This window comes from Scophthalmus maximus, chromosome 17 (assembly GCF_022379125.1).
Source record: "Scophthalmus maximus strain ysfricsl-2021 chromosome 17, ASM2237912v1, whole genome shotgun sequence".
NCBI lineage: Eukaryota > Metazoa > Chordata > Actinopteri > Pleuronectiformes > Scophthalmidae > Scophthalmus > Scophthalmus maximus.
This window is the reverse complement of record NC_061531.1, coordinates 16,142,556-16,169,620: the sequence shown is the minus strand read 5'-3', so window position 1 is coordinate 16,169,620 and position 27,065 is coordinate 16,142,556. Positions and strand designations below refer to the sequence as shown.

Sequence of the window (27,065 nt, the reverse complement as noted above, 5' to 3'; positions counted from 1 at the left end):
GGTCAATCGGCTCGCTTGCACATTTGATTCAGAGGTATTGTGCAGGATGTGTGTGTGTGTGTGTGTGTGTGTGCTTGTGTGTGCGTGTGTGAGTGTGAAATAGGGAAATAGAAACTGAGATAGTGTTATCACGCTGAATTTGTGAACTTGCAAAGTTGTAATCGGCAGACAAACTGTCACACCATTTATTATTCTGGAAAGCGCTGCCTGCAGAATATACTTTCTTCTCAGTATGGATTATGAATGATAAAGGCATGGGTCTAACACACACAAGCATTTCATATATGCAAACTATGTGGCTTTTCACATATATATATATATATATATCAGCCAATGTATCGGTATTGGGAATATTGTACTCCCAAATATCGATATCGGCATCGGGCCCCAAAAATCCACATCGGTGCTGCTCTATATTAAAATGTTCAATTTTGTCATGTTTTGGATGCGTAATTTTTAATATTCCTTCGGCTGTAATGTTTTGCGTGAATGCAGATTAATAGTAATATTCATCATAACCAGCATTGTTCTTTAGCTGCTGCACAATGCCATCACCTATTTTTAACGAACCTGTTGGCAGATCATTATTAAATGAAATGTGTGGCCTGTTCCGAGAGAATTATTTTCAACAGTGTCAAATAGCCAATTTGCACCCAAATACAAACACCTCCGTTTTCCTCAAATTGTCGTTTCGCTGCACCCTCTCCTCCTGCCACCTGTGTGCACCGCGTGCTCTACGCTCGGCTCAAAAGAACTGAAAAGAGAAAATATCAAGGTCAGGGAGAAAACAGACAAACAGCATATCTCACAATAGTCTGTCTGTGCCATTTAAAAAACGAGGAGCCCAAGTTTCCAAGCTTCACTTTTAATGAAAAGAATGTGTGAGAGAGATGTCGAGCGCTTTGGGTTCATGAAAAGCGCTTTAAAAATTAAATATATTATTATTATTATTATTATTGTCGAGCGACGGTTGTGCAGCCTTGATAAGAGCCGCTGGGAGGTTTCCTCCAGCACAAAGAGCAAGGTGCGAGGAGAGACCTCGATGCATAAATCTCAACAGTGAATTATCCCGATGAAAGCAACGGGCTCAACATGCAGCTCTTCATCAGTTTCTGCACTGGACCATCTCCACGTCCAGTTCTGCATCACTGTCACTACTCGCAGTCTTTGTAATTGGACGTCACCACTGGTGGACACATTTGTCGACAGCGATGTCTTTCAGTGCCAGTCACGATCCTAGAACTGGGTTACAAGAAAAAATGCCACAGGCCTAATATCCCCCCCAAAAAATGTTTGCAGGCGTATAGCCGGTAGAGTTCCGTCCTTAGATCTGAGACGAGACGTCCTAATAATGAGTGTCCCTTGAAAAAAGAAGAAGTTTGAAACCCATCGATTTGAGCACAATGACACCGAAAGAGTTACAGGCTACCAGTCCACGAATGGCCATGGGGCATAAGCAAAGCACTATTCTTGTACATTTACACCTAATTAAAATGGCAGTTCTAGATGGATCCCAAAGATATACTCACGAGTGCCATCAAAGTGGTTGGCGATGCTGTCCAGGAAGGTGTTCTGTGGAGCGAGGAGGCCCTTCATCACAGGCATCTTGCACCAGGAGAAGGCTGCAGAATCTCAGAAAGCAAGTTTCCAGGAGTTCCTCACCATTCCACCCCCAAAGAGGAACAGGAAAGAGAAGCTCGGAGGTGATGGAGTTCTCTGTACTATCTCCCTCAGAGTTGAGTCGGGAGCGTTCAGGTTCGGCTGCGCTCAGCACTGCTCCAGCATCACAGCGAATGCCTCAGTTGCTCTCCAGTCACAGTAAACTCCACTCACCGTGGTTCCTGCCGTCCCTGACTCCCCCTTCCTCCCTCTCTTTCTGTTCTCTGTCCCTCCCTCTGCCTCTTCCACAACACTGTCAATTTAGTAGTCATCTCTCTCTCTCTCTCATCCTCGCACAGAACCTGCGTGCTCCTCCTACTTCCCATTCCCAGAGAAGTTATCATAAATTACTTTTATTTTATCTTATCTATCTGCTCTTTATTTTTCTTTCCCACTTTCTCCACATGTCCTCTGCGCCTTTTCTGAAAATCCTTTTCAGGGAGTAACAAAATGCTGTTTAGTGGCTCTGGTTCGTGTTTTTCAATTTACTGATCACTGAACACAAGAAGAACTCCCCACGTGTATCGAGAGCCTCAGCATGTGCTGGTTGTTGTGAATGCTCCGTAACATAGACAAGATAAAGATTAGAATTTTTTTTTGTCTGTACAGAGCTTTTGTTTTTTTCTTCCTTCAACCCCTCTATGGATACACGGAGGTCAGAGGTCAGCCTGAATAAAGCCCGGCTCTAACTGGATGATTCACGGGCTTGGAGACACGACAATACATGTGCGGAGGGAATCAGCCTGCGAGTCTGAATCAATTGAGGATACATCACGTTCTCTTTGGTCCTGCTGCTACTGACCACAGGGTCGGTGGTTCGATCCCCTGATTTCCTCCAGTCCAGCGGGCCAAAGTGTCCTTAGGGCAAAATACTTAGTGGGTAGGTTTAGTATCCGGCCCAAGGGAGACTTCGATATTGCAGACAAGAGGAACTCGGGACCAAACCATCAACCTTCTGGTCAGGGGACGGCCCTCTCTATCTCCTGAGCCACAGCTGCCCCAAGAGACCGATTCCTTAATTACCCCTGACTGTGTATGAACGCAATGTGAGAGAAAATGCTGTATATAGAAGTGTGGTATGAATGTGTGTGTGTGTGTGTGTGTGAATGGCTGTTACACAATATAAGCTATGATGTAAGCTTACATGGACACCAATATGTGTTTTCTTTCTTTGTATATTAAAGCTGTAGGACCTGACATTTCATTAATACATATCTTGTTTCAGTCTTGATATGGTCGGTTTGCAAAGAAATGCTTATGGTAATATATTTGACACGCAAACGTCATTTTGTCAGATTTAAATTTCGTTTACAGCACGTAAGCAGTAAACTAATGGCTGTGAGAGAGAAGAAGTCAGGCAAAGGAGCAGCTTTTGTTCATGTACGTGTCTCAATTTTCTGTGCAAGTGGTTGTGTGTGTGTGTGTGTGTGTGTGTGTGTCGAATTAGGGGACTAGTTTCAGTTGCCAACTGAGAACCTGATCACACAAGCAGTCTGCTATCCCTCAATGTGTGTTCTGTACAATAACAAGGCAGGGAAGGAAGAAAGAATAATAACATTTCAACAAAAATAACATAAATACATAATACATGTGTGTATCGTGTAGCTTTAGCTAAGTAAGAGAGGGCCAATAAAGTCAAAGGGCAAACATCATAGTCCGTCTCTGTCTGCACACTCCAGAACTTTCTATAATGCCTCCAAGTCAGAGAAGGCATCGGCGTCGAAGCATGATACAGTGATCAGAAAATATAGTTTTTACCTTAGAAGGAGGACAGAAAACGCAGGTATCATTTAGCATCATCAACCACTCATCATGCACAAGGTCAGCTGAAGAGAAGCTGGTGTCATGGTGGGGCTGGGACTTTGAGCCTGTTCAATTGTCCCTCCGAATAATGCACCGAAAAATCGGAATACATCCGACATTCTAAAGAAAATAATAAAAAATGTAGCTTGGGTGAAAAGTTAATAAAATGTTTGTGCAAACGTATTGAACGCCCCCAGATTTTCCATACAACAAAAACTATTCTTTGTTAATCATCTCTTTCAGCAAGTGTAAATACATTCAACTGTGCTGACAGATTTGTGCTGTGGTGTACAGTACCACACAGATGTCATGATTATTTTTATTCTCATTTTTTAATTCATGCAGCATTATGCTGTATCAAAGACTGATAGTTTCATCAAGTTCAAACAGAAGGGACTGCAGACACCAGACATAACATGCACAAGTGGTCATATTGGATAATTACATTAATCAGTACTCTAGCCATGATGTATGACACAGCTTCTGTCTTTATTCACTTTTTGCAGCATCACCGCCATCTTGTGGCCCGTTTTCATTCCCACTCTGTGATGGGAAATCAAGCAGAGCAGAGCAAACAGTCTCTTGCTGTTTGAATAAATATGATAATATTGTAGATCATCTGTTCCTGACATTGTAAGTTAGTTTTTTTTCCATTTTAGTTAGAGTCTGTTACAAAATGTATTCATACCAATAATGTTTTATCCTTGGACCCTTGTTTTATTGCACATACTGTACATATACAATATCACACATCTATGTGACAGGCAAATGCAAATAATATCACATTCAAAAAATGACAAAAATATATATTTTTAACTGATACTACTCAACAAATAAATAATAATGATTTTAATACCTACATTTTAACAGTGTCCCAGTATATTTGTACCATGAGGTATAAGTTTGTCGTCACACAGGAAGGGGTGTTGTGATGGTGACCCCTGATCGAGCCATCCAGTCCATGTACCGCTCTCCAGCGCTCTCCTCTGTCCTCTTCCCCATCGTCAGGATCCCGGCCGCCTGGTTCCTGGAGACCTGCAGGAGCTGGTGGAGTCGGCTGTGCAGGCGATGCTCATCCTCCTCCCGCTTGCCCAGGGTGAGGATGCCAGCGGCGGCGTCTCCTGCGAGCGTCCCCCCCGTGTCCTTTCCGCCGGAGCGACACAGCAACACGTAAAGGCGACAGGAGCGGGACGTTTGTCTGCAGCACTCAGACAGGCTGTGAGCGTCGCAGGTCAGCTGGGACAGCAGCAACGTCAAGACGAGCACCAGGACTTTCTGCTGGGTGAAAGAGAGGAGTTTAAAGTTTGGGAGAATTAAAAAGAAGGGATTCTAACAGTTTTTCTAGTCTTTGAAATAAACATTATATTTCATGAAGTAATTCAGTGATATTTTAAATGTATAGTTCTTGATTTTTTTTTCGGAAAGGAGAGAATCAAGACAAGGAAATGCAGTTTAGCACTTAATAAAAAGTGCAAAAACAAACATAAGTGCATAGATATGTATATATAGACAAATACAGAACAATAATGATATGAATATGTTAAGATATATACAATAGGATCAGTATAAAGAGTAAAATTGCTACACCAAGATATATACTGCATGTGCAGCAGCTACTGTAGGCAAATGTAAAATTGCAGTGCGTGGCATGAAAATGAGTAGTTATGCTAGAAGTTGACAGAATAAACAGCTGGATATGAATTTTTTTATGAAAGGTGATATTACATAAACAAAAGAATCCCAAAATAACCTTTTATTATGTAAAGTTCATATCAACCTGTGATTCAGCGGTAGTTAAGAAATTTGCCTACATCCTAGACAAACTATTATGTTGTTTTAAAAAATATATACATTTTAAGGAACATACACAAGAAGAGGGAGGTAAATATAGACTATAGGGTAATTTACAACCCTTATCTTAGACATTTGATGATAACAAATTGAAATGAACAACAGAAAATATCATGGAAAGACATTGATTACCATGACATGCCACATCAGCCCTCAGAAAAGTGTTTCAACTATTCAAAATGCCCCAGTTATGATCTTTATTGATCCCCTGCGTCATCTGTCCAACAGACGTTTTTGTAAGCGTGACCTACAGTTGAATGAGTCAAATTAGCACATTACGATCTTAGTGACACTGTTAACATTCATATTTTCTTGATAGGTGAGTATAAGAACTCTTTTTAATCTCATTTACAAGTTAACATTTCAGCCGTCTTACCTTGTTGGACGGGTCCATCCCAGCAGCTCTCTGGAGGTTGGTGTGGGACCACATCATCATCTTCTGCTTTTTGTGAAGGGGAGTCATCTGATCTTCTTATCACCCCACAGGGGGAAGGACAACTGTCTTTTATATAGTTCTGTTGTCGTCCACACCGTCGACCCCGTCCGGACGTCATTCAGGCCCAAACGCAAGGACACGACACAAAACCTACAAATTCTCTCTCATTGCTCCGGTCGTCATTTGAAGGGTCGTCGCCATTAATTAGTCTCATCTCCAAGGCACATCCGCTGGACCTTTTGACGAACAACAGGTATGTCTTTGTGGCGGCGTGCCAAAGGTTTATTAAGGAATACCATTACAGTGAGTAGTGAGGGGGCTGAAGTCAATTAGCTAATGTGTCCAATAGAGCTCAGAAATATCATACAAACATAGAAAAAAGGTCCCCGATGCCCTTTCTCTTTCTCATTCAAGTCATGCTAATGAGGTTCTCTGGGCTTTTACTCTCTCATACAAAAGGTGCCATTCTCACACATTAAGAAGGTTTTCTTATTTCTTTTCTAGCTACTACACAGAGTAGTGTTTAGGAATATTTGGGCCGATATACATTTACTGAGGCCCTCAGCTACACCCTTGTTTATTCCTACATGATCTTTTTTTACTAACCAGCAAACACCGTCACCGAGTTAACATAATAGGATGACAAAAATCACTTGAAAGTAGTTATTGACTTTAAGATTGACGTCATCATCTTTCCATTCTCATCACCAACCATTTAGCGGCAACACACAACTTGGGTGCCCCTAGTGGTTCCGGGTGGTAATGGAGGCTGCAGTAGTTAGACGCCGATGAAGGACGCAGGTACCGAGAACACGGTACCAATTTTGCCTTCCAGTTTACCTCGGAACACGGAATTGCGACCTTCGAGTCGGAATTACAAAATATATTTTAAAAAAATCACCATCCCGACTTCCAGGCAGGGTCTGAGTTCCGAGGTAAACTGGAAGGCAGCACAACGAGCTCGTTCATTGGTCCGCCACCCCTTGCGCATGCGTGTTGGCACGTCTCTTGAAATTCAAAAGATGGTGGGCAACGACGTAACATCTCACACATTTTCTTTGATTTGACACTTTTTAAAGCACTAAAATGCTGCGTTTGATTTGATCAGGGTTGTGGTTATGGTTCGTTGTCCACTACATTTAACATTAAACGACAACTTCTTTCGAACCCATAAAAACGACAGCACTACAATAAAAAGTCACTACATCGACCGCTCTTCTCCCGAGCACATGGTGCCGCTGACGCGCCTGTCACTACGCCGCCATTAAAAACTAAGTTGTCCTCACCACTGTGGAGATAACGGAGGAGAAGAAAGAGGTATCTTCAACTGAAGCTCCTACTTCGTTTCCTGTCTCCTTTAGCGTTAGCTAGCGGCTGCGTTAGCATCAAGGCTAGGTCAACGCGAGCAGCCTGGCTACTGTCCAAAGCAGAAAACAACCCATAAAAATAAAAATCCCATTTTGAACAATTAACCTTAAGTTTAACAATCCTGTAATCAGTAGGCTGGTTGTGTTACTTACTGATATAGAAGGACGAAGACAAACTGAGCTCATGTCCGCCTGAGGTTCACTCACCTTCACCTGCTTCTGTTCCTCCATCAACAACACTCTTTCTCTTGTGAGGTTGAGTTGTTTTTTCCAACTCAACAGTTCCACCATCTGCCATTTGAAGTTCACAGATGACCAATATAAGCACAGATGGTGTTCTTTTTTTGGTCAGTTTTCAATAAGTTTTAGCCAAAAAGTATCCCATTTCCACTTTAATATTTGTTGCCATCTTATGGACAGCAGAAAGCGCTGCTTTAAACAGACAAACAAAACCTTGATAAAATACCTACTCCTTGTTTATTGATTGGGAAAAAATAGTTTTATGTCAAGGGAATTAACGGTGCGTCACAGTGCATCCAAAGCAATCAATAAAGCTTTCCGAAAGCTTTATTGATTGCTTTATGTTCAATGTGAAAGCTGCTTTCAAAATGCTCTCACGAGCGAGACACGTCTGTCCAATTTGCAATCAAAAACCCTGTAACTCACAGTCACTTTCTCAACCCTGCGCAGCCAAAACATCTCCAGCATGCAACGGATTGATATAGTCCTTGAATTCCGAGTCAATTATTCAACAACCCTGTTTAAAACATTTGAATGCAATGAGCGAGAGGAGACAGGATAAACAATGAAGCCAGTTTTAATGGGCCACTTTAAGGAACTCTTACAGAATCCACACTCACTTATGCAGTGAAACACATGTCTGATTGTTTGTTTGACCCTGTCGTTGCGATGGTTTGTCCTCATCTGCACCACACGACGGCATCATGTGTCAAATCACTGTGTTTGTGGAAGTAATGTTACAAAAGAATCAGAATATCAATAGAACTAACGACAATTATTATAATATCAATTATTGATGGCTGTGTCTGCAAGAGTTGTTATAGCAATACATTTTTCCCTTCGTACATTTTACATACAGTTTACATCTACATTTACTTTACTCTGTGTTTTCATTGACAGCAGTGCCATGCTGCTGTTCACCTCTGACCCCTTTCCAGAGGGGTCAGATGCTCAGTTGCGATTGGCTCGAGGATGTGGACTAGCTCCACATTGGGGACCAAAACACCAACTCACATGACGTCACACACACAGCCCCTGGGGGAGGAGACAGGGAGACCCTGTGGGGGGAGAGTCCATGAATGCTGAAGAGCTTAAATCCTAAGGAATGACATTGGAGATGTGTAAGGATTTACACCAGCGAAGGGCAGAAGCGGAGCATCGGTGTGATGGCACACATCTACAGCAGCAGGTCGTTTTTCAGTTTTTAGCTCTACAGCTCCCTGGTTGCTGAATGTGCTGAAATGGTCATCTGGGACTCCTACAGGGCTCAGCGTAGACAAAGCTGCTCGACTTAAAATGAAAATGGCAATCTCTTCATTGACAGGAGGGAGGGATCGCTCGCAGCTTTACGTCTAAGACGGAAGGAGGAAGAGCTTGAGCGTGAAGGAAAAAACAAAAAGCTAAATCTGAGGAGTCTCTAGAAAAGGAAAAAGGCCAATTTGTGGCATTAAAAACGCCAACGTGAGGTAAAGCCTGTACCCACAGAGCTAGAATACACAGTGGAGGGGCATGTAACTAGCACTGCCCAGAGAGAGACAGGATTATCCAACCGTACCGATCCAATTACTAAACGTATTCCAATGTAGAAATGCACGCCTGAAATTTCTGACTGTCTTTGACCCTTTTACGTTTCACAAGAGAGAAGGCAGAGGAGACCAAAACCAAGGCTCAGGTGGAAGAGAAAACAAGGTCTCTTGTTCCCCCCCTCGTCTCAGACTTGTGTCTCACTTCTAACGCGGCGAGTCTTCCTCACCGTCATCAACTCTTTCACTCTGTCCATTATTTCCTTCATCTCGCTTTCATGACTGGCCTCCTGCTTCTCCGTCTCTACGTCGCCCTCTCTGTCTCTCTTTGGGGAGTTTTCTCCGTGGGCACAGGCTGCGGGTCAGCAGGATCTCGCGGGTCCGTCGCTGACCGTCTCTTTCTCGGGGACGACTTCAAGGGGTCCCGCCGCCCTCTGCTGCTGGCCCTGGAACTGAAGTTGAAGCTGAGTGAGGGGCGGGGGTTGAGGATAGGCCGGCGGTTGTTGGGGATGGAAGTAAGCCTGAGGTGTGATCTGGGACTGGGGCTGAGTTTGGGACTGGTGCATTGGTGGTGCAGGAGGCTGTGGATGGGGCTTCGCCTGAGGCTGCTGCTGTTGCTGCATCTGGACCTGCAGAGGCTGGTGGTGAGGATGATGCTGGAGCTGTGGGGAAGCGGCTCCGTTTTTACTGAGGCCACAGGACTGAGCTGCACAGTGGATCTGACGCAGCGTGTCCAGTGCCTCGCTCTTGGCATGCTTCAGCAGGTCTGCCTGGCCCTGAGAGACGGAGACAGGAAGAAGACAGCTTGGTCAACCACTCTTATCAGATTTTATGGCAGCAGGAAATTTCTTTTCATTTCTTCAGGGCTGTGTGAAGTTAAACAACCTAATTCTATTTCTGCACTACTTTTTCTACCTGGTCTCTTTTTTAGAAAATAATTTAAACTCAAAAGATTCTTTACCAAGTTAAATAATGATTAAGTAAAAAACCAAAATTTTGGCCAAAGTGATACAGGAGTATGTCTCCTCAGTGCATTAACTAATAAGTTGCAGAAGGGGGCAGTATACAGCCACCGAATGAAGCCCCCTTGGGCGCCTGCCAGCCCTTCCAACTGCTCCACTCTGCTGTTGTCATATGGTGATAATGTTATACTACATTTCTATAATTTATTCGGGAGCACTTGGAGATGAATCCCTGCCATATGTGGAGGAAGTGGTAAGGGCAGTTTCCTGCTATATACAGCACTGTCAAGTCAGTCTGGGCCGCTGCCATGGCCGCCTGCCTCCTCAAGCTTGCTGGTCTCTGCCATATGGGAATGTGGCGGTCTTCTCCACAGGTGGTTAATATCTATGTGTGAGGTGCTTATATTATTAGAACTGGCTTAGAAAGAAAATATTTAATATGACCACATGCTTTTGCAAAAATCTCTCAGGCCTCTTCCAGTGTCACTTCCAACACTTTCCTTATACAACAGCACCTCCAACATGTGTTCACAAAGCAAGTGGCCTTCCACATCTGTGCATCTGCATATTTTCCCTCCCTCCTGCTGAACTCCCCTCTGGACTCTGTCTGACCCGCTGTGACAGCGCACTGGGCCAGCATTCCTAAGGGGAGGGCACACGCTGACCTGTCCTGCACCAGACCGAAGTGTGAACGGTGCGAGGGGGCGAAGGTTCCTGGAGCCACAAGGCGGCAGGCACAGCGTTGTCTGACATATTGCGTGATGAGCGAAGGTGTCGCCCTGCACACGGCGCTTGGCACCCAGGTGATTGTTAATAAGCTGCCTTTTACCTGAGCCACTCAATTATGCAAACAGCGAGCATGAATAAGTCATATGTGGAACCGGGTTGGGGGGGGGGGGGGGTTATGTAAGTTATGACTCACCAGGCATAAAAAACGACAGAGAGACGCTTGTACTTGGCTGCCAAATCAGGACGGCGCTTCAACTTCGAGTATATTTACCCCCCACGATGCCTAAAAGCTATTTACAAATCCCACCACTAATTCCTCATTCAATTCCAACCTATAATCTCCTTGTTTATTAGAATCAGTCCGACAATCCTTTGGTAGAAATAAGACAGTCAATAACCTGCCCAGAGCAGATTATTCTAAGGTTGTAGATGTAGTCAGAGAAGAGCATGGGACAGTTCATGAGCAAGACTGAGAGCAATTCATCTCCAGCTGAACTGGCATAACACAAAAGAATCTATGAGTTCTGGCCTGAAGCATCATAAAATGAGAGACTGTAAAACAAAGCTCCTTGCAAGGCGTTGGCCACCTGTAGCTGTGAGATGTGAAGAGTTCCCGACCACCTAAGACCAAAAAATCTGATCTATTTTAGCAGCAGCTTGATTCATTTAGCTAAATATATGATGTAAAAGGTCTCAGACAACAGTTGATCACAATAGCGACCACAATGGTGGTGGATTTGGGCGACAACAAGACGCTAAATGTTTCTGGTGCACTGCTTTTGCTTGACATTGGCTTCAAAGCATTTCTTTCTGTCACTCTCTGATTTTCGTTTTTCAATCTCTGCAGGAAGGTTCTAGAAAAAAATGGGTCAAATACCCTCGTTGACCATGACAGCTCAGATCTGACTGTAACTGTATGGGCGGTTAAGACGTTTGGTGACAAGAGAGAAGACACGACTCTCGAAATTCACTTCCTCTCAGCTCCCCACTTTCTACCAGCGAGTGTTTTTTTCCTATCCCGCTGAGGATCTGGAGACACTAACAGGTGAAATAACTGGGCATGGCTGCCAGTCTTGGCAAACGGGCAACAGGCTCTCACCACATGTTCACATTCACAACAGAAGAACCGCAGGAGGAGGAGGAGGGGGAGGAGCTATGTGCAAGTCGAGATGCCTTCGTGTTGAGAATGTGGTTCATCGGAAAAAAGAGAAATTAGAAGACAATGGCAAAGGACAACAGATGGAATTGTGTGTCTGGGGAGGCAGGGCAGCATTGGGGGGCGGGGGGAGTGATGGGGATATAGAGGGAGTTGAGGGGGGGGCGACAGGGATTAGGTTAGGGCGTCCACCTGTTATGCCGCTTAATTAAAATAAATCTGGGTGGTGCACACAGTGGAACTCTAATAGAGTATTAGAATAACAAGAGGACAAGTACTGTCAAAACTGATCTACAAGTATTACAGCCATAACATTCAATTGTTTTTACGATTTTGGACAGTTAATTAGACAAAATAAACAATACATATGAACCAGGACCCAATTTTCATTGTCTCTTAATGTCATAAGAGACAAATCTATTAATCAGTTAATCAACAGAATAGTTGTTAATGTAATCACAAGCTGCCATTGGCTCTCTGATGAGGCAGACACGAAAAAGGGTGAAAGAAGAATCAAGCAGAGCCGCCACTCCAGCAAGAAAAAAAGCTCTGCCAATTGGGAGGCTCTTCACTCAATACTAAATGATTTCAGGGTGATGATAGGAGATAAAAATACCCAGCTGCTCTTGTCCTTACTTAGCCAAACAGGCCACACTGTGCAACAGTGCACAGCCTGAGCAGCACGTTGTGTTTTTATCAGTGCTGGTCTTACTACCAGTCTTCATAGAACCAATGAGAGGAGTTCATTAGGCAACCTTATCTCCCGTGTCATGGGATGGGCAGAGACAAGAATGCATCTCGCTGAGCGCTGTCTTCAAGGCATGTCCATGGGGCCTGATTTCATCCTCATGGGGAATAATACAGCAGTCTGCCTGCGTCGACAACAAGTGTGAACAATCCTATCATAATATCTTGTCAAGATGGCTTACGTAAGCATATAAATAAAACGCAGTCCTTGGAATCAACAGCAATTAATTAAGAGATTTGGGGATTAGAGAGGAGGCAACTCCAATTAGCCCGGGGAGCTTTTTTAAGACACCATGTAAGTTTAATCTCAGCAACAGGATTGCTTATCCAGCTTGTTATATAGTCTCCGATACAATCTAACACGTTGACATGAATCAAAAGGTATTTGTACGTTCTACAAACTGATGATACAGTGCAATCATTTGGGGGGTCTCTGTTGTGTTGAGGACCCCCAACGCGAGTGCGTTGTTTCCCGTCGTCTCACCTTGAGCACGGTGATGTTCCACGCGTAGCTCTCCATGGCCTTCTGAAGCTTGCGGCCTTTCAGACCCTCCTTTGCGCCGATGCGATGCAGGTCCTCGTGGAAGTCCAGACCTGGACACACGTGAGGTGAAAATTATCAGTAAAATACACATTACCAAGGACATATTACCAAACTGTAATGCAAAAAAATATATTTTAGACACTAAAGCAAAAACTTCAACTATTTTTAGACTGCTGATTTTCATTTTGTGTGATTCATCAAGGGCAGGGATTCCTTTTTTTTTAACAAGTACAAATACTGTATCTAAAAGCAAACAGGAGTGTGAGGAAAATCAATCCACTTAAACCTTATTAAAGGATTTATGATTGTATGTGGCCTTGCAAAGAGTCGCCTTCATTAATTTAAGTAAAATAGAAGTCAAGCGGCTGTAGCTACAGAATATTTGCTATCTTATGAAGTGTAAAATACAGACACATGAAACCCAAACAATTGCAGATGATCACAGAACAGTTGTTCTAGGAGTTTTTAATATTTTGCAATTTCAAAGATTCATTTAAATTTTCTTGGTTCTGCACAAAGATCCAAATCCAAATTTAACATGAAATGTCCCTGAATTTTAACTAATATGTTACCATAACAAAAATTGTCTCTTCCTAAAGATAATAATACAATAATCCGCTTGCTGTTATTGTCACTCTTTCACGTTGCACTGCACCACGGGACCTGCGGAACAAAAGACATCTGGCTCTAACTCCTCAGGTTAATGTCCCACTGTTCAATATGCTGCGTTACTAATAGGGGTGAGATTGAGGTAGTGCAATGTGGGCTAACCTCTAATTAATCTATCTGTAGGTCCAGCTTCATTTATCCCAGGCAGACCGTTTCTAATCCTCCGGGCTTTAAGAACACACTCCTCCCAAAGCTGCAAGTCTCTGCCTCGCTTGTCAGTTTTCGTCCCTGAAATTGACCCCGACGCCACTCCGGCTTTGATTCACGGCACACGTTGACAAAACATGACACGCTGTAATTAAGCACCACCGTTAAAAGGGTCAACCGTTCTTTAGTCCTCGGCTCCTTTCTCTAACTAGTAGGTGGATGCAATGAGGGTGGTCAAAGTAACAGAAACACAAAAATCATTACACCATTAAAAAAAAAAAAAAAAATATTATAATCCATTATAATCCATTATAATCTTCATGAAGGTAGGATTGTTTTTTTTCATCTGCACCAGATGATGTTAAAAGGTTGATCCGATAGCTTTTCAGAAACATTTTCACACTACCTCCCAACTTTCCTCTGTTATGTATGTTTCCCTATTAAACTACCAACCGATATCGCTGCACCTCAACTGTTTTGATAAACTCAGCCCATTTATCATTGTTTCTTAAAAAAACACGACAGTCATTCAACTCTACTACTTCTTTGTATTGAGGACTTTCATTGGCTGTTAAATACTTCAGGAAAAGGTTAATACCTATTAGACTACGCCAAAATCAAAAACATCAACTTACAGCTACACATACAAATAAAAGGCTGAGAGTAAAATCTGAATCAAACACGTTTTCAAAAAAGACAGTATATAACACACAACATACAACATTTACTCTTGGTTGAGTAAATTCAACGATCCCCTTATTTGCACTGCAAAAATATGCCATGCTCTCTCCATTGAGCAATAAGGTCAATATATATAATATAGTCTCCCACTACACGGATTGCAGTTTCACATACAACAACATGGGCTGGTGGACTGTCAAGAAATCCATAAAGCTTCTAACAAACCTGTCAGTCTCTGTTCTAAATGTTCTTCTGTGCCTGTTAGTCAGCATGCTCATGAGGGGTGTGCTTTGTCCACGTTCTGCAGCCCAACAACCCAGGAACCTGTCTTCAACAGAACTGTATGTTTGACACTCACTACTAGAACGTATGTCCCCCCAAATAATCTGCAGAACACTTAAAACAGAACAAGAGGTCAACCTCTCTGGCCTTCAGTGCCCAAGACCCCTGTTGTTCCCTTATTTCCATATAGATGATGATATGGTGCCATCGCCTTATAGATAGATCTCGTCTCTGGACCCGAGAGTTGTGTTAACAGGGTTTAGGTCTGATTTGATCTTGTAATCTGGTGTCGTTAATGGGCCGCTGCTGGTGCAGATGATCACAGGACTTTGGGAGCGAGGCAGGCACAGAGCTGAGCAAGATTTGAAATTAGCTAGAGGGCGGCTTGTCGCAATACGGCCACTTCAGGCATTTAATTCCTCCAATTATTAAGCATTTCTTCCCTCTAATAGTCCCATGGTTGCCGTTCTTTATACTGTCACTTAAAGCTCTGTGAAATTTGAGTTAATAAACAGAATGTGGCCCCCACAGTGCACTCGACAGCGAGAGAGAGGGAGGGAGGGAGGGAGAAAAATTAGTGCTTAGACAGACAGAAAGACTGAAGGGACAACAATGTGTCCCCTCTGAGTAGACACACACACACACACACTCATGTGCAAACAAAAGCCTCAGTAAAGGCTTACTGTCTCCGCATAGAGCATAGAGGGGCTTTGCCTTTGTAATGAGTACAGCAGCAGTGCCTCCTACACTCCGAATACACAATGCTCAGGAAAAAAGAGATAGTTACAGGTCAGACAGAGACAGAGAGAAAGGTAAGTAAATAAAAAAAAAAATCAAACAGAAACTCCAAACAGGATCTGATGAAAAAGAAATGATGAAAAAGAAATGATGAAAAGGAAATGATGAAACCAAAGATGCGGAAAAGGGGTGAGAGGAGAGATACAGCAGGATCAGTGTTTCATTAATGTATGTCGAGTCATACCCACTGCAAAGCCCGAGCAGAATATAAATCATAACTGCAAAGAGAGAGAGAGGGACTTTCCAGGTGCTGATGAGCCGGGGGGGGGGGGGGGGGGGCAATGACTGTGAGGAAGCCGAGGAAGGCGAAGGGAAGGAGGTGCCTTCATCCCTTCGATTTCCACGGTAATGGAATGCCGTGGAAAACCAAACCAGCACAGTGGTCAGTCAGAGTCTTCGCATCAATAAATAAGCACAGTCGAGACTTACAGGGAGACAGCAGCTTCTAAAACCAATAATACAGTGGACTTGTTCCTGTTCCTGGGCCTGGTTTTAACGGGGCGGGATGCAGGACTATCGTCACCTGAACGCCCCACAGCACTAGATGCGGAATACAAAGCGATGCTCAGAGGTGCACAGAAGCACAGAGATGCTGTATAAATGGCTTAATTAAGTCCCAGCCTGTCTCTGAGGATCTATAGCCGCTGTTCTACTAGCATTTAAAACTCTTTGTCTTTCTGCTGAGCTTTCTGATGACAGACACGCTTACTTAAAGGAAATCCACTGGGCTGTAGAAGCCAGTGCTGCAGAGGCTGGTGAAGAGATGGAGCGGGATGATCTCCGTGCACAAAACAGATTAGATCTGCGTGCAGACACATGAGCCAGTGTGCAGAGTATACTGTATAGCCCAGCGGTAGCATCTGGAGGTGCCAGCATCCCAGCTGTCTATCTGGTCCCCCTATTAGTGTTGTGTGTGTGTGTGTGTGTGTGTGTGTGTGTGTGTGTTTGTGTCTGTGTGTGTGGTACAGAGCCATCAATAGTGCCTGGGGGGGGGGGGGGGTGGTGGGGGGAGGATGTCATCAAGCACCTCTTCATCCTCATCAACACGTCAGCTTCACTGCCCAAATTAAACTGATTAGCTGCAATAATGACAGGGCATAAACCGAACACAGGAAGTGATGAGGAAACAGAGCTGGTGGGGGCTGCTGGGAAATAAAAAACCACAGCAGCCGCACACTGTCCATCCTAACCCTTTCTAGCACGAGTGACAAATCAGCCAATGCGCCAGTCATTTCACGTCGCCCATATTTAAAATGAAGGGAGTGAGTTAGGAGGTGACAAGGTTAGTTCAGGTCCCGTCAGTTCAGACTGTCGCCTGCGTGTCATTATGATCATGGCTTTGTCACAACAGCATTTAGTTGATGAGCACAGCACACTTCTAATGGCTGTGGCAAAACTGTCGGATTCAATCAAAGGCCTTAAATTAAGCTTGGATTCACTGCGCGCGCACACAAACACACACACACACACACACACACACACACACACACACACACACACACACACACACACACACACACACACACACACACACACACACACACACACACACACACACACACACACACACACACACACACACACACACACACACACACTATCCCACGTTCTCTCTCCGACACTGACAGCCCGTCATCTAACATCTAACTTCTCACAAAGCCACAAAATTATACCTTTGGCTTCCGTATCGATCACAGAGACAAAACCTTCAATTCCATGCAAATCCACAATATCGCTCTTCACGTTTCCCCCACTCGCTGATCCGCTTGTCGTGATTCGGGCTGTTGCCCGTGTCAACGTCAGTTTGTACAAGTTCGTATGGCTCACGAGTTGTCTTCTGACGGGTGCATTCAGCGCTTGTCAGTCTGTCAAAAGAGGTAAACTCATGGCCTCCCCGAGCCATCGGAATGATGCAGTGCGTTGTTGGGGAGCAAACGAGTTCACCCAAAATGGCCTCTGTGGCTTTTTTCATGGTTCTCCGGAGGATAAGAAATTCTTATAATGTACTGCGATGCGGGCTTAACAAGACAAAGATGACAGGGAAAAGGGAGAAAACCCATTTAGGGAGAATGGTTTGTGCTGTGTAGCATTTGTGCAGGGAGGCGTTGTTAGGCCGGCTTTTGTTTTATTAGATCCACTGACTCTGAATGTAAAATTAGATTGAAGTGGCTTACCTCAACCCTCTCAACCTCTCTATTTGTCACACATTCAGCCCTGTGAAGGTCAAGTTATAGCACTGTCACAATGAATAATTCATGTTCCCCAGTTGCTTAGCAATTTTTTTCTTCTAACAAAATTGCATAACACAATCAACACACCAATATGCTAACATTGCTAGATGGACGACGTATTTCAATTTCCATTTTGCAGTAAACTATACAGTTGAAACAACAATCGTCGATTGGCAAGCAAAAAGCAGCAGCGCGTGAACAGACGACGGGGACCTGATGAGACAGGAAGCAGATGGAGAGGACAGAGAGCACGCTGAGCGGAGGAGCGGGACGCGAGTGTCGGAATTAATATTGGAAAATAACTAGTGTGTTAAAAAGCAAGGGGAGATTAGTGTAGCAGATTGAAAAATTTCAATCTTCAATTTTCACAAGTGCAGCATAACACATCAAGCCGCTACTGTGTCTCCTCTGAAAATGCAAACCATTCTTTGCTGTTATACTTTTCGTAAGGCCAAATATTTGCAATTCTGAGATGAGACAATTGTGCATGTGATGAATCGCCGCAGTTATAACTCAGTTTGTTCTGTACCCCGCGCCCATATTAATTCAGACCTTACATTCCCCACGGCCTACAAGGTTAAACTTAATTTAAAGTTTAGAGTGGTTGTTTCCCCAATTTTGATTGGAGGTAAAAGGTGCCACTACACACACCTCGTTTACACATGAAAAGGGGAAGTAATTGGAATGTGTTAAACAGCGTTGGGGGCATCTGTCGCACGTCTGGCGGTCCGCTGTAATATGACATTATCTTTCTAGAAGAAAAAGGGCTGCTATTTGTATATGATATTTTTTACTTAATTTATTTTTTCATGCCCCACTTATCGCTGTCAAAACTACAGCGGATGTCTGAACGCATGAATGAACGGACACGGACGTTATGTATATTTGAGAATGGCGGGCGGTCTGGACCGAGGCCTGCGTGTGAGCGCCGGGGGCAGGGGAGTGGGAGCATGCGATAGGGAAAGTGCTATGTTTGGCATGCAGCTGAGGCCCCTCGGGGCTGTCGCTGCAGCCCTCTGCCTCATTGTATCGCTCTTACATAATGCTGCCCCAATGTAACAACTGGTAACTCCCATTACCAAGATTTAGGAATTTCCATGTTTTCACTTCAATTGGATTCGAAGGATTACATGCTCCTTCAGAAAATACCAGGACCCCGTGGGCTTTTGCAGCCCTTTCAAAAATAAATGTTATCATTTTAAACAACATGCTTAGTTGTGAGGCACAGAACAAGGTTGATTTTCCTCAAAATGTTTACATATAGGAAGTGCAAGTTTTTCAACCGGCAGTTAGCTACGCTTCAGTCTCCGGTATCCAGATACGGCCACTGCTGTGACCGTGGCTGCGTGGGGTCTTTGAAGATGCCTCCAGCTCTGAGCTCGGGAACCTTGGAGCCAGGGGGACGGCTCTGTGATGGAAGCCCCACAGCGCTCAACCCACATCCCTGGGTAACTGAACCGCACAAACATCAACTTGGTAAGGCTGTGGTGAGTGGTGGTGGGGGGGTGGTGAGGCATACGCCTGCCTCTGTGTGAAACCAGGCAGTGACGCTGGGCATGGTGGGATTAAATTGGCTTATCAGCCTCAGGATATTGGGTCGGCATGTGTCCGAGAGAGAGAGAGAGAGAGAGGGAGAGAGAGAGAGAGAGAGAGAGAGAGAGAGAGTCTCCCCAGTCTACTATGGGTTTCCACGTTTACTCGAGGAGCTATTACAAGGTCGACAATGAGTCTGAATCTGTCGGTTTCACATTTTGAGGCACAACCATGCAACTTATGTGCTCCTATATGAGGAGCTGTTCAGCAGAGGCTCCGCTGCGTGGAAAATAAGCAAAGCAAATGAGGAACAATTAGTGCCGAATGCAAAAAAAAAAAGGCTCGAGAAGACAAGCCACAGGATTTCTTGATTTGAAGCCATTTCTCTCCTAATCAGCTTGTCATGGTCAATTTTATCCTCTCTCTTAAAAGGCCCGACATTTTACACCAAAAAAAATAAAAAACAAAACGCTGCATTGACGATATGCTTCTTTGGTTTCATCCCTTTCCCTCCTCCTCTCACTCTACACTCTTGTCAAAGCGTTTCATTTCTCTCCTCCCTCTCAAAGCGTGGTAATGCTCGCTGTCCCCTTTCTTCTGCAGCCCTTTGTCTGTGAGGCTGATTCTTTTTTTTCTTTTTTTCACCTGCCCAGTGACATGATAACTACACGGCGGAAAAAACTCATTGATGATGGCCGGTTCATATCAGCAGCAGCAGCCGCCCCTGTTGTTGATGGAGATGCAGTAGGAGTGGATACCCGGCACTCATTCTATTAGCGCGAGAGGATGTGATACATCACACGTTCAAGAGGCTGCAGATTTATGTAACTGAAGCACATGATTCATTTGGCGAAGAGCTGAAATTATTAATCTCCTCGACGTGTCTTGTGATCATATTTTTCTTAAACGAATAAAAAAAAGAAAGAAATGCCAGTGAGATAATTTCATTTGTCTGACACAAATCTTGTCCTTGAACCGTGAGTCATATTCCTCACGGTAGCGGACAGATCTAGAGTATCCTGCCTTGTTTCATGTTCGAGGTAAAAGAAAAAAAAATAAAAGCGAGATTCTACATCTAAAAAAAATGGAATCATCGGGAAGCTGTCAATAGATTTTCAGGATAAAACCGTCCATTATGAATGACCTTCTCCCTTTGTCGATGGACGGGGGAGGTTGCAGCTGAGCACTCATGCCATTACGCGGCGTAGCGTACCTGCCCGTTGTGCTTGTGTGAGCTTGGAGTGGACCACGTCAGCCGACTCGATCAGTGTTCTGCTGGTCTGGATCATCTAGGAGGACAAAGAGAACATTCGAGTAGTTTGTACCTCAGCATCGCAGCAGAGTCATACTTGAAAGCAAGAGCTGAGCAGAGGCCTTGCCAAACACGGGGGAACGTCGTGGTATATATATACTGTATATAAAAAGAAATCCAAAGACGGAAACATTTCAAATAAATGTAAGATATAGCTTTTGTTCTTCCTCCACACTGACCTGCTGCTTCAGCATCTCTTTCTCTCTCTTCTCTGCACATTTGTAAATACATTGAGAGATAAAGACAAAAAGTAATCCTAGTGTGTCTGGTATTTACAAGTTGATTACAGATATCTGCACTGAATTTACTGAACGTGTAGTATTTGGTACCATAAGGGGGGGGGGGGGGGGGAGTGCGAGTGATGCGGCTTCCTATTTTTACCTCTACATTTGCATCTGACCATCACAGTGCGGCGTAGTTTGAGCCCTCAAACATCTTCCCACAAGCTGAGGAGAAGCAGCTGGACCTGCCCCGCAGCACTGAGGAGGAAGCTAATGGAGTTTCACACTCCTGTTAGCAGGGAGACAGGAAGTGGCCTCTCATGGTGTGAGAGAGAGAGAGAGTGTGTGTGTGTGTGTGTGTGTGTGTGTGTGTGTGTGTGTGTCTTTTCTTGTTCTACTATTCTAGTGAGAACTGGTTTCAGGACAGACAGAAAGTGAGCTCAGCTTGGACAGTCCCTTCGTCAAGGGAAATTTTTAAACCTAAAAAGAATGAATAGAAATGCAGAACCTCTGATGACTAATGTACACGAGGAACCTCCATGTCCAAGATTTTTTTTCCCCCTCCCAACCTCTAGAGAGTGGATGTTGTGTGGTGTGCTGTGAGATGGACGCCTTGGTGAGAGTTGCAGCGAAAGTGAAAGTAAGACGAACAGAAAGTATTTTGAACCGCTGGCGAGACGCAGGCCACGTGACGGACTGGGGACAAACACTGCACACTGATATTCTACAGTAAATGTCCCGGTGTTGGAGGCCATGTTCCTTCAAGGTTACGAGATTTTATATCCACGCACGCACACATACTGTTCTTGAGTCGGGGGATGTGCCAAACGAGCTCGTCTTTGGAAAAGCAAACGCTGACGATTGCCAAGCCTTCGGGAAAAGACCGTTAATGTTAATGTACATACTTAAATTTATTAACTCCAATATCACCTACTATTACTGTACTACAAACCTCTGACACATCGCATGATACAGGAATATTATCATGTGCCGTGGAAATAAACAGACTGGGGAAAGTATCAAGACCTGTTTCTTGTAAATATTTAGTTGCATGTTTTGTCATTTTTGTGGTGTCCTTTTTAAATCCTTATCAATAAGGTCACATGGAAGACATGGAAGACATGGAAGATTTTGGGGGGGGGGGGTATGGGGTTGTTTTGAATGGATGGTCTAATTTCTACAATCTCTAACATTTGAGATTCCGGTGTGTGTGCAACTTGTCCCCAGAAAGCGTTTTTTGTGGTCTGTGGGTGTCAGCAGAAGGAGCGGAGCTGACGCCACAACCTTCCGTGTTCCTCGCTTATGACCCACTCCAGCAGCTCCCACCAAGCCTCACAAAGGGGGAGGAGGAGGAGGAGGAGGAGGGGAGTATGAAACAGCGGGTGATAACTAATTACAGACAGAGTCCTCCAAGCCCCCTTTTGGGCCGCGCCAATGTCAAGTGGCGGAAACAATGCAGTGTTCTTGCAGGAGAGGAGGCAGGATGGAGGAGGACATGTGAGATTATACAATGAGTAGCTGCGGCTTGACAACCTGACTGGTCAAATGTGTGGTTTGAGTCGCGTTCAAACGCCTTAAAAAAACACGTCCAGCGAATCAAATGTTAAACAATCTACCATTAAGGCGAGGGAGCCAGATGACAATCTGTTTTTTTTTTTCCCCCTTCATTTCTTTTTTTGTAAGCGCAGCACCTATGAAAATCTGGTCGGAGCAGGAAGTGCTTATCACGGCATCGAGGGACGGCCTCTGGTATCATCCTGGAATGCCCGAGTGCTTTTTTAAAATCCTTACCTGAAGTAGAGATCTGGTGAGATGTTGCTCACCGCGATAAGAGTGTCAGTGTCTCAAAGGAACTGCAGCACAACATTCATCTAACATGTGCAAAATGTATGCGAGTGTCATGATTCCCGTCGCAGCCCTGTTTGTGTTGGCCGTCTTTCTTCTGTCATGCTTCGCCCACGCAACAGATGTCCCCCCCCCCCGACTTTCTTCCTGTTCCCAGAACCCACCTACTCACCTGCTTGCCATTCCCAGTCGACGGAGCCGTTTCTCATTTCCCCGATTCGCTAATGACACATTTTGTTTCCCTTCATGCTCTTCATGCTGCAGACTTTTACCTGGCTTCCTTTGTGTCTGTTGTCTGTTACCTGCCTGCCTGCGCCCTTGTCTCCTCGTCTGCTTGTTAGCCCGCTCCTCATCATTTATTCTATTTAAGTGACTTCATTGCACCAGCCTGCCTGTGTCTGCACTTGGTTCCTCTCCAGCCGCGACAGGCTGTGTACTGAATCTACTTAGACTTTAAGTAATGGTTCAAATTCTGCATAAATTTAGATTTATCCACAAAAACATTCAGGTTCCCCTGTAGTATGAACATTTGTGTAAACGTCACATGCTGGTGCGTCCGCCTCTTTCCTGCGCATGGGCGTGCGGGTCATTTACCATGTCGTAGGCGTTGAGCACTTTGCGCAGCAGCTCAGGCACGGGACCCTGAGCCTCCATGGTGGGGTAGGTCTCGCTCAGGTCCACCGTCACCCTCAGCGACCGCTCACTGTTCATCAGCCAGGAGGACACGGTGAGGATACACTGCTTCATGTTGGCCGCGGGGTTCAAGCCACACAGCTCCTTGAAGGACACCATGGCATTCTGGGAAGAAAACAGACACACATGAAAAAATGTATCTCAGAACAAATGAATCAATTGATGTAAATGTTCCACATGTGGTGTCCCTTTGTCCTTTTACTCTGAACCTGTAAGCTGTCACTACATTCTGTCTCGGTTTCAAGGAAAAAACTGAGGAACGTTCTTGTAGAGTTATTGTACTTGGCAAATGAAATGATCGTGGTCCCTTATTGAATGACAAATATTGGGACCATGAGTGAGGAGATTTAATCGGAGGGCTCACAATATTCCCTTCAGACCAGAAACAAGATAAGATGGCAGTGAGTGTTTCTCTTGGCAACAGTAAAATTGGTTAAAAAAACTGTTTCCCATAATGTAAGTCTGGGCAACAACCTGGAGGTGCAGAATACACTCAGCCTCTCATCCTTCTCTTTCTTACTTTCTCCTTCTCTTTCCTCACCTTTTCGTTAATGCCTTTTTTCTACCCTTAATCTCTGTATTTACCTTTTCGCGATTGCTACAAATCCCCCCCGTTCCTCTTTCTACCCGGACCACTGAATATTTTAGCTCTGCTGCTGAATAAATGATAAAATCTCTATCTCGACATGCCAGATGGTTTATTTGATCTTGTTTTAACAGCAAAAATAATTATAATATCCTTTTATTCATAGTGTTCTTATCAAAATAACCCTTATAAGATGCTTCACAAACAATGTGAAGAAGTGAAAGAAAGGTGGAATGACCGATGACGGTTAAATGTAATGACAAATGGATGGATGGAAGTGACACATGAGGAACAGATAAAATATGTAACACAGTAATAATTATGAAAAGGTCATGAGGAGGAGGTGAGTGTCTCAGTCAGTTACGAGGTTAGCTGCTCCTCTCCACATGATGTAGTGTGTGTGTGCGTGTAAGCAGGGCAGGGAAGGGAACTGCCAGCGTTACACAACTGGTTTCCAGTCAAATTTGTGACAAGTTAAAAAAAAAATTGAATGATGTCTTATATCTTCTATTTACTGCAGTCCAGTCAGATTTCTGTCCTCACTGCCAAGTAACAAGATGAAATTAATTGACATTCTAAAGTCTTTCCTCCCAAATTTCACCATTTCTTCTATCTGCATCCGACCACAACCCCATCTACAATGGCATGGCCGTTTGACCTGCAGGACCTAAAGTAATGCGTCTACTGTCATTTGTTGGCAGCGCCGTGCTCAACAGCACTTTGTCATCTTTAACTCAATTAAATCCGTAGCATGCCGCCAGCCTCGCTTCCCCTCTCTACGGCTCTACGACTCCAGCCTTTCTCCCAGCCCAACACAAGCCGAGCGGAGCCGAGTTCCTGCGCTCTGGGTTCAAAGTCTGCTGCTCCGGGCAACTGGGCAACCGTCTCTCGCGGCGTTTTCTTTATTCTGCCAGCGTGGGAACTTAAGCTGGTTTTCCCACACAGCACCCCATCATTTAGCTCGGTTAAGAAGACAAGCGCGAGCGAGCGAGGTGGGAGGAGAGGAAGGGGACGGTGAAAGAGAGAGAACAGCAGAGCAAAAGAGAAATCTGGGCCGAGCAAGAACTGCAAGGACAGTGAGGGCGATGATGAGGAAACACAACCGGGGGGGGGGATCAGGTAAGAGAGCACGAGGGAGAAGAAGAGGTGAAGGGGAAACTAGGGACAGAACAGGAGTGGGTTCAAAAATAAAAAGAGAGAGAGCTATTGTTGGTATTTTGGAATCAGCCCACACACTGTGCAGTGTGGGAACCAGCCGCATCCCCCGGGCCAGACCTCCAGGCCTGCAGGAAAATCCCTCCTCCCCCACCACCAGCACCCTCTACCTGAGAGGATGTGGTGTCACCACGGGGGCCTGACCTTCCTGTGGAGCGAGAGGGTGGCCGGGGGGGGATTCGGTCGGCATCTGTATGCTGAACCTCAGCTACAGTGAACACCTCTCGGGGCCGCGGAGGAGGACAACGGTGGAAGCGGGGCAGCAGATTAACACCCCCACCGGTGTGTGTGACCGTGCCTCGGTGAATTATGAGCATGTATGTGTTTGTGTCTCAGTGTGGTCGGAACTAAAGTTATTAGCGTTCATTATGCTTTGTGTAATTGCACGCATGTGTGTAAAGGGACCGCATGCGTGAATGTTTTTGTGCAATCAAAAGCCATACTGTTTCCCAGGCGTGGCGGTACAAAAGCCAATGGGAGGCTTGTGTTTTTAATTACTCCCTTCCCCCACTTTACTCCCCTTCCAACATTCCCAAATGAGAGCGCTGTGTTCGCTTACAACACTGCTTTTGTTTCTTTTTGCTGCTCTCTCTCTCTCTCTCTCTCTCTCCTTCTGCCTCTATCTGTGTATCTCTCTCTCTCTCCCCCTCTTCCTCCTCCTCTTTCTACAGCATTGAGAGGTGGTGAATGGCCCGTGATGGCGCACACACATTTCAGCAAATAAAAGGAAAAAATCCCAGGCGGGCAGCTCTCCGCCAGCTCTATCAAGACTTTACAGTATGAAGGTTCATGGGCAGCAGAACTCTGGCCAAGGACTTTATTCAAGTCTCTCTCTTGTGCAGAAAAAAATGATTTGCTGTCCACATCCACATATGAATTATGGCAAATTGTCATATCGGGCCCACTATTCAGTGTTCATGGATTTCCTCAGTCTGTTTAATAGTCAAAAAGACTTCTCCTCCTGTTATCATTCAAAGCGGGCCACCTGGATGCTTTGCTGTCCGAGGATAAAAGGAATCTTTAAATAGCTTGGTGAGGTGAAATTATGCTTTCGACGGCGACATCTAAAGTGTGTGTGTGTGTGTGTGTGTACACTCACTGCTTTCATGGCTGAGGTTGTATGCCATGAAATCTAGGTTTTTGGAGGCTAAAGGTACAAATGATGCTCCGCTCTCATTTTAACATCTACCTTTGGCTTCAGTTCAGGGTGAGTGGAGCTTCTAGTCTGGTTGACCAAAGGTCGTGTTGCTACCCACCAGATCCTTGGCACCCGGCTCCACACAACTAGCATTTACAGCGCTTTCACAACCATCCGTTTTTTGGGAGATGGTTGGCAAAGGCCTTATTCCACCTATATTTCACTGCCTTCATTTACACCTTCAACTTTGATTTCTTCATTTCAAAAAGAAAAATTTCCATTTCAAACCCGAGGATGGTGTGGCTTGGCATCGCTGCTGTTTGATCACGTATTTAAAAAAAAATTCAAATTCAATCATCTGTCCACCTACTGATATTTTTCATGAAGGTCAACATATAATATTCTAAAACCCATGTCGGCTGTGACATGTCTGTGATAAGAGTTAGTTGACGAGTTTAAAAAAAAAGTTAGGATGTATTTGGTTAGTTTGTGTCAGATTTACTAGTCTGACTTCACAATGAGACATATTTAATTTATTATTCATGAAATGTTCCCGTATAATGTTATACCTCTCAAATTAGATAAATAAATTTCATCTTCAGAACAAACTTTTTCCTCCCTCTATATCGGGGTCTTGGAGAGGAAAATATTCCGCTATGTACACAACTGAATAATGCGTGACAACATGCCAGAGGAT

General features: G+C 44.5%; 2 protein-coding genes across 5 annotated transcripts in view; both read right to left on the bottom strand.

Moving 5' to 3' along the window:
- Window positions 1-4,121: 4,121 nt before the first annotated feature.
- Window positions 4,122-7,396, bottom strand: hcrt (hypocretin (orexin) neuropeptide precursor). 3 transcript variants are annotated; one of them, XM_035616588.2, is made up of 3 exons: window positions 7,324-7,396; window positions 5,690-5,985; window positions 4,122-4,740 (listed from the first exon to the last, which is right to left on the bottom strand). In XM_035616588.2, the coding sequence occupies exons 2-3, from the start codon at window positions 5,774-5,776 to the stop codon at window positions 4,372-4,374; spliced, it is 456 nt and encodes a 151-aa protein (XP_035472481.1). In that variant the 5' UTR covers window positions 5,777-5,985; window positions 7,324-7,396; the 3' UTR covers window positions 4,122-4,371. The 3 variants fall into 3 exon arrangements, with proteins under 3 accessions (XP_035472481.1, XP_035472479.1, XP_035472482.1); XM_035616586.2 differs by having other exon boundaries at window positions 7,270-7,361; XM_035616589.2 differs by having other exon boundaries at window positions 4,122-4,737; window positions 7,270-7,361.
- Window positions 7,397-7,917: 521 nt separating this feature from the next.
- Window positions 7,918-27,065, bottom strand: part of plcl5 (phospholipase C like 5) — a 65,508-nt gene continuing 46,360 nt past the window's right edge. For both annotated transcript variants that reach the window (XM_035616213.2, XM_035616212.2), the window contains 4 exons: window positions 23,331-23,534; window positions 20,572-20,647; window positions 12,958-13,067; window positions 7,918-9,655 (listed from right to left, as the gene is read on the bottom strand). In XM_035616213.2, coding sequence (XP_035472106.1) covers window positions 9,242-9,655; window positions 12,958-13,067; window positions 20,572-20,647; window positions 23,331-23,534 — 804 coding nt within the window. In that variant the 3' untranslated portion in view covers window positions 7,918-9,241. The remainder of the gene's footprint in view (window positions 9,656-12,957; window positions 13,068-20,571; window positions 20,648-23,330; window positions 23,535-27,065) is intronic.